We start from the raw sequence: 8,313 nt of genomic DNA on the forward strand, positions 1-8,313 counted from the left end.
TTTCCCTCCAAGGCTCACTATCAAATAGACCTAGCTCTATCGTTAGCAGTGGGGCTTCATGACCTGTTCCATGCTGGAGGGTTGAGTGGGTTTGTCTTGCACTAATAATCACAGTTACTGTGATCATATTACTGCAACAGCTCAGTCATGAGCAAAAGGCATTATTTCACAGCAATATTTATTTTTCTCTGGATGTTAAAATCTATTAAAGCATTCTGAGATGTTCACTGAGTGTGATCAGATATCATTTAAGTCCTTTGTACTTTAACTAGTTGTGCATTCTGCATTTCCTGCCATCTGTAAAACAGAATATCATTATTGACTGTGGGTTTGATACTTCAACAATTCTGTCTACTTGTGCACAATACATTTTTGTTTAAACAATATTATGTACCTCAAAATTGCCAGTAAGCATAGTGGATAGATTATGTAATTGAAATTTTTTTTAACCACAAAAATATCCACATTGAACTCTGGATTAAACTTAGATTACAATTATTCCTAACTATAAAGTAAATAAATGAAGCAGCAAAATGCCTGTCATCAAAACAAAATATGAGAAGAGAAAAAGTGGCACCTAATAAGTGGAAGTTCTTTAAAAATAAATTCTGCATGTTCTGTCTTCTAGGTGAGATAGCATGAAGATCAGGAATATTGTTCCTGTGTAGGATCATAAAAACACGGAAAGAAAATCTGAACAATATAGGAATGTACATTGTATAAAACTAGTGAAGTATAGAAAAGTGTTAGCGTGACAATGGCATAAGTCTTCTGAATCAATCAGAACTCTGAAGTGTGACTCAAGAAGCAGAGAGCCTGAGGTGACTGACTCAGGTAGACATCTGAGAAGAGTCTCCTGATTGTAAGTAAGACAAAAAGCAGAAAAGCTCAGCTATCTGGGGTTCCATTCATCCAAGTTCACTGCAGTGTGACAGAAATATCATAGATTTTGAAAGGGTCTTAGGAATCCTGAAAACGTGGCTGGATTAGGGTAAAAATGAAGAGCTGTTAATAAAGCTAAGATTCTACCACTTTAAATAGGAAATACAAATATATCAGATCAGAAAATTTCAGGTAAATCTTACATTGAGTATCTTTTGCTGCATTAGCTGACCAGAAGTGGGGCAAATGCTGCCAAGTTTGATTCATCAGAATCCCTAAATGAATTTATTGAAAATACTCTGATTCAATTTTATACACTAAAATATTTTCTGGAGACACATATCTTTGTCATTTCAAATATTTGTTTTAACATAAAAGGTGGTTGAAGTCAGAGGCTGCTGGTTGGTTTCCCAGACACCCATACCCAAAATAATCACAGAGAAACTATATTAATTGCAATATTGTTTGGCCAATAGTTTAAGTGTACTTATAGCTAGCTCTTATATCTTAAATTAACACATTTCTATTTTTTTTTTTTATTTTACCACGAGACTTGTAGTTTACCAATACTGGCGTACGGGCATCTTTCTCCTCCAGTAGCTACATGGAGTCTCCCTGACTCAGCTTACTTTTTCCCAGCATTCAGATTAGTTTTCCTGCCTAGCTCTATTCTGCCCTCCTGTATAGTCCCATGCAGCTTCTTTAAATTCATTAACCAATAAAAGCAACACATATACAGAGGGACTTCTCACATCAGGTGGTAACTTTGACATTTTGAATAACTTAGAGAAGATAAATCCATTATTCATCAAGTGACCATATATGTAAGAAAATAGGAAACTGCTTCTACTATGTTATGCTTTTTAAAATTTCAAAAATTTTCAACTATTGTCCTTTATGACTATGCCACAATCCTGTCATCTCCAATACCCCGAGGACTTCACAGCAATGGAGGTTGCACTTTCATCAACGGTCTCTGCTCAGCTTTCTTCAGTGACTCTACTCCTGCACATGGTACATGTCTCAGTCACTGTCTGTGATGCCCTCAATCTTGTAGCTTTTGTGCCTTTAAAACCAGTACTACTTGGGGCAGTCTCATGTACTGCCACATTCTGCTGCCAGTAAGAGATACACAAACACTTGGATCTGCTAATAAAATCATGCCAACTCTTTCTGGAAAATAACACTCTGAAGACTGTCCCAACTTATTTTACATTTATTCCTGGGTAGTCCTTCTGCTATGTGTAACTTCTTAAGTAATACTCTGAAAGTTCTGGTCTCTTCCCACAGAAGAGTCCTTGAATGGAAAGTGTGGTATGGGCTTCAGGCACACTGGGTTCTAGTCTACAAATGTGCATATTTATGCATGAGCCCTGTGTTCACTCACAATATTTTGCCCCTGATAACATTATTTAAACAAACACATAATTTGAAGACAATATACCTGGACATAACTCTGAAGTCATCATGTCACCAGGATCGAAGCTGAGTCCATTTTTTTAGGTTCATATTTGACAATCAACACCTGAACTTCTTTTCCCAGGTGCCACAAGGACGTTACTAATGTGCTACTCAGAGATGGCTGGAATAGATAAACGGAAAAGTTTTCCTGGGGTTTCTTAGCAAAGTGCCAAGTACTGAGTAGCACATATGTATGACAAAAGGAAAAAGTCTGCCTTTTCTTATTCTTTCTTTGTATACTATGGAATAAATATAAATAAATGCACTTACGTTAGCTATTTAGTTCATGTCCCTTGACCAATATAGAAAGAGACAGACAGAGGTTTGTCTCTGTATTTATGCCTTCCATTCCATTTTCTCACAAATATACTATAGTCTTAGTTTTACACATCATAGAACAATGTTTGAAATTGTGTAAACATCCTATAATGGGTGGGTAATACCCCAGATATATATCATATGCCTCACCAATAAATAAATAAGTAGAAAGAACAGCTAAATGTAGCTCCACAACCACAGAGAAGGCTCTTCTCAAAGTTGAACCCCTACCTCATTACATGGTGTCAGCCTCAGCTGTGAACCCTTGGATCCTGCCTCTATTATATGGTATACTCATGCTATTCTGGTCTGGTTGTTATCCTTGAATATTTTTCTGTTTTCCAACATAATCATTATTAGATATGTTATGGGATTATTGGTGACAATTATAGAAGAAACGTTGTGAAGAAGAATACGGAGACAAATATTCAATCTGAATGTCTATGTTATTTTTAAAATGTAAAAATTAACTTTGCAGAAGTAGAAATAAAAACACCCGGATCTAGTCTTTTTTCTTTCTTTACCTAGTCGTTGTGTCCTACATGGGCCACTGGCTGGCTCCCTTACAGATTATAAGGAAGCTAATAAATGTAATCATATTAATTTCTAAAGCAGTCGTTACAATTAATTTGATAATTATAATGTATGTAATCAAACTTTACACATGGCACACACATGTTTATAGGTTAAATTCTTTTAGAAACACATCTAGACTTATTTGTTTAAACATGAATTTTCACTCACTCATTAAATAAATATGTAATAGTTGTTTATGTGATTAAATTTCATGATTGCTGTGGCAGTAAATGTTTTTATGGAAGCTAATTTTTTCTTCTTTCTCTTGTCACCACATTCCTTTTTCATTTACGTTAATCTCTTCCACAAATTTCTGCTATATATTAGAACAAATTGTTGGTTCCTTCATTAAATGCATCCCATAAAACACAAAGCAGGAGAAATGGAACAGGAAGGGTTAAATGAGCAGAGGTGAGGGCAGCAATTGAGGGGTGCTAACAAACACAAAAAAGCCTTTATAAAAAGACATATCAAAACCTACTACTGTAGATACTTCCTACATTGCAAGTATATGTAAGATGAGTTTAAATTGAGTTATCCTATAATGGGAAGGTAATACCCCAGATATATATCTTATGCCTCACCAATAAATAAATAAGTAGATAGATAAATAGATAGTAGTTAAATAAATAAATCTCATTTTCTGAGTTGTTGACCAGTGGGATGTCAAATACTCTAACCCCAAATATTATAGGCTATGGCCAATGATATCTGTTACCCTCCACACCTTGAATATAAGACCCTGTTGCCAAAGAGACCACATTTTTAAGTCATTGAACATGAATAAATCTAACTGGTACTCATTCCTAACTGGGAACTTAATTCCTAGTAGCTAGTATTCATAATTGGTATGTGCTATATGTAGTACATGAGTAGAAAAGTAATCAGCAATGTTACCCACCTAAAAAAATATGTCACCTTCCTAGCAGGATATGCTGACTGGTGCAATGGTGGTATGAATGTTATTGGAGTAATCAACTACTTTTTTACTACAAGGCCTCTTCCACAAGATGAAATCTATATTTGATATTGTTAATGAGCCCAAGAACCTAAGACTGCATAAGTTTTGGGTCCTATGGTAAAACCTACTATTGCTATTCAGTTAATTGGATACGCCAATAAAATAACTCCTAATGATGTATTTGTATATTCATTCATTGATTAGTGTATGGCAACCCTTATACAGGAAGCTTATTTCTATAGTATATGGCAATTAGCATAGAATCTTATAACTGAAACAACCAGATAATAAGTGGCTTTGTGATGGTTAGTATAAATGGACTGACTTTATCATATTCTTTCCCTCGAAGCTCAGGATCTATGCAAAAGACATGGCAAAATGACCGAGTCAAGTGGTAGATGATATCAATGAAACAGTGTTTTTTACACACAAATGGGAAGATGGACATATGAATTCACAAAGACTATGGCAGCTCAAGAAGACCTACACAAGCTCAAGTGAGACAAAATCACAGCATGGCACAAAGTCTCATACTTAGCTAAGGAGCTATTGTGTTTTATTTTTGCTTTGTGAGAGAAAGCCAGTTTCTTCAATGGCATGATACTTTATTGAAACAAGATTAATAAAAAAAAAATGGTGTTCAACCCGAAGATCTGAAAAGGAAAACAGTCAGTCACTTGCTCTTAACTCAACCTCAGTCAGAAATGGCGATTCTGCTTCCAGGAATCTTAGAATGAGACTGAGTCTGAGAGCTGTCTCCTCTCAGTTTATAATTGTCTCTAATTCTTGGATTAAAGGTGTGTATCACTGGGATTAAAGGCATGTGCCACCCAAATTCTATGGCACTAGTATGGCTATTGGGATTAAAGGTGTGTGTTACCACTGCCTGATCTATAAGGCTGTCTAGTGGGGGTGTGTTTCTCTATGATCTTCAGGCAAGTTTTATTTACTAAAATAAAATTGAAATGCCACTGCATTTCCCATTTTGTCTAAAACAAAAAGGCTATAACTAATAAAAGAAAACTATATACAATAAGTATAATAACTATATACAATATATACAGGCAACAATGTCAAGTCAATTTACATTTGACAAATTCAGAGAAAATACTCAGCATTTATCCTATCTTGGGTAGTCCAAAATTTTGTACCTAATTTATATTCTACCACAATTCATATTATCATCCAAAACTATATTTTGATATCGCTCAACCTTATATACTTTACATTTCTTTAGTGAATTTATTTCCTGAATCTAGTAAACAAGGGAGACTATGACTTTAACTATCCAGTCTACAACTAACTCAGAGACTCTCATTTCCTGTGGAAACAAAAACAAAACCTCTTCTCCAAAGTAACGTATCTTTTGACTTGAATTTTGAAGTCAAAGCATTTTCAAAATATATAGGTTGGATTAATCCAGCAGCATTTATAATCAAATGTGTTTTTAACAGTTCTTCCTCTTTCCTCATGAGTCGAACAATTCAAAGACTACATAATAACATACAGTATTTCAACTATGTGTTTTTTCTATCTCTATGTGGCTTCTTTTTTAAAAACTCTATTTCTTCTATTTTTATTTTTAATTTTTGTTTTTTGGAGACAGAGCTTTTCCATATGTCTTTGGATGCCCTGAAACTCACTCTGTAGAACAGACTGGTCTTGAACTTAAAGAGATCCACCTGCTTCTGCCTCCCAAGTGCTGGGATTTGTATGCCAGCACATCCGACTAAATTTATTTTTAACTACGTTGTCTATCTTTTTCTTTTCTCTTTCAAGCCTCTGTATATTTTTAAACACACTGTAAGTCATTTAGAGGTTTTTTTCTTTATGTTTTTCTCGAAATCTGTTTTTACTGTATATCTCTATCTTTTTCTGGTCACATGAATCTTTGGTCTGCTAAACGATGTGACTAGGATTAAAGTCGCTTCTTGGGCAACTGGATCCATCTCACTCCTTGGATTCCTGAGAGATTACATTCATGCAGGAGGTACTGGCAGGAGTTACATTTTTTATTACAACTCTATGGAGTTTTTAGGTCCATGCCATCACCAAGAAGCCTATTACCAGCTACTCATGAACACAATTTAAATCTTTGGTAGAAGAGCTTCTTTTTTTTTTTTTTTTTTCAAGGTCTGATCATTTATTTGTTACCCTTACAGACTTATTTTTGACTGGACTCAGACTTAGAAGTAGAAGCTCTCAGCGAGGACAGTCTTCGCCTCTTGGCAATCTGTTCCTGGCGCTTTTCTTTGGCTTCCTTCATTCTCTTGGCCAAAAGTTTAGCATATTCTGCAGCCTCCTCCTTGTTTTTCTTTGTTCGTTGCTTCTTCAGAGCAATACGCCGGCGTTTGTGTTGCAGGACACGTGGAGTCACAAGACGCTGAATCTTGGGTGCCTTGGTCCTGGGCTTCTTACCTTCTTTGTTTAAAGGCTTTCTGACAACGTACTGGCGGACATCATCTTCTTTAGAAAGATTAAAAAGCTTTCGGATTCTGCTAGCTCTTTTAGGTCCCAACCGACGAGGCACAGTAGTATCTGTCAGTCCAGGAATATCCTTCTCTCCTTTTTTTACAATAACCAAGTTGAGAACACTCAGATTGGCATCCACAATGCATCCTCGGACAGATTTGCGCTTCCTCTCTCCGGTTCTCCTTGGTCTATAACAGGAATGCCCTTTACTCAACAGCAGGCGCACTCTGCCATGGGTCAGGACACCTTGTTTCATGGGAAAACCTTGTTTGTCATTGCCGCCACTGATTCGGACCACGTAACCCTTCCACTCTTCACCCAGGGCATCGGCAGCCACTTCCGTGGCCATGCGCTTCTCATAGAAGGTCCGAAGCTTGCGTTCATCGTCCACTTCGATGAGTTTCTGGCAGCCGGTGGCAGGGAAGGAGATATTCAGCTTCATCTTCGCACAGCCGACCGCCTAGGAGGCGCCACGAAAAAGAGCAAGAGCTTCTTAAAAGAGCTCCAAGGTTTGTTGGTTTTTTTTTCCTGCTAACAATGAGTCAGGAAGCCTCTCTTAAAGGAGTTATGCCTCTCTTTTACTTTAGAAAACTTAACCCACTTGAGAAAATGCTTCTACTAAGAAGTTGTGCTTAACTCTGTTCTTTTATGTCTAGAATCCCTTCTCAAGCTCTTTCAGATTTTATGTGGATGTAGTTGTCACATGTTGGGCACCATTTGTAAACAGAGACTCTTTTTTTTTTTCATTTTCCAATCACCTAGACCCAAATAATCACACAAAACTATATTAATTGCAACACTATTTAGCCAATGGCTTAGGCATTATTCCTAGCTAGCTCTTACATCTTTAATTAATCCATTTATATAATTTTATATTTTACCACAAGGCTTGTGATTTACCAGTAAGGGTCTAGTGTCTTTCTCCTTCAGCAGCTACATGACATCTGCCTGTCTTTGCCTTCTTTCCTTCTGTATCTCTGCTTGGATTTCCTGACTTGTTATATTCTGCCCTGCCATAGACCAAAGCATACTCTTTATTAAAGAATGGTAATAAAACAATGGTAATAAAATATATTCACAGTATACAGAGGGGAATCCCACAACACTTTTTACATTGTCTATACTCTAGGTCAGCCCCTGTATATAGAAAAAGTCGACCTACCCAAACTAAAATACAAGTTTTTATTTTATTATATTTTTCCTTTTTGAGATTATAGTAACATTTCTTCCTCTTTTCTACCTCCAAAAGCTTCCATATATGCATATTTACTCCTTTTTCAACTTCATGGTGTCTTTTTTCCACTCAATGCTGTCATATGCACACTTATATATATTTATTTCTAAATATATAAGCTACTTGTATGTTATTTGTATGTATACTTTAAGATATGCTCATTTTTTTCTAAGAGAAATAAAGAACATAAAATTTGTAATGTCTGGAGGCATGGGAAGATTTGGTCAGGAAAATTAATATGATCAAACTATAGTACAGGAAATATGGATAAATAAGAACATGCTAAAATAAATGAATTAAAATATATTAAATATTTGGTTTAACTGGATTGTAAAACACCTGAGTAGAATGTGAGTAATACTCACTTTAGAAGTTAAAGCAAACTCAGCTGTTTCATGTTGTCTCATTC

General features: G+C 35.9%; 1 protein-coding gene across 1 annotated transcript; it reads right to left on the reverse strand.

Moving 5' to 3' along the window:
• Nucleotides 1-6,326: 6,326 nt before the first annotated feature.
• LOC130876035 (40S ribosomal protein S6) lies at nucleotides 6,327-7,147 on the reverse strand. Its single transcript, XM_057772454.1, has one exon. The coding sequence runs from the start codon at nucleotides 7,110-7,112 to the stop codon at nucleotides 6,363-6,365; it is 750 nt and encodes a 249-aa protein (XP_057628437.1). The 5' UTR covers nucleotides 7,113-7,147; the 3' UTR covers nucleotides 6,327-6,362.
• Nucleotides 7,148-8,313: the final 1,166 nt, after the last annotated feature.

Source organism: Chionomys nivalis, chromosome 6, assembly GCF_950005125.1.
Source record: "Chionomys nivalis chromosome 6, mChiNiv1.1, whole genome shotgun sequence".
In the NCBI taxonomy this organism is placed as follows: Eukaryota; Metazoa; Chordata; class Mammalia; order Rodentia; family Cricetidae; genus Chionomys; species Chionomys nivalis.

What these genes read in the sequence shown, in the direction of transcription:
- LOC130876035 (XM_057772454.1), bottom strand. Translation starts at nt 7,112, where the DNA reads ATGAAGCTGAATATCTCCTTCCCTGCCACCGGCTGCCAGAAACTCATC.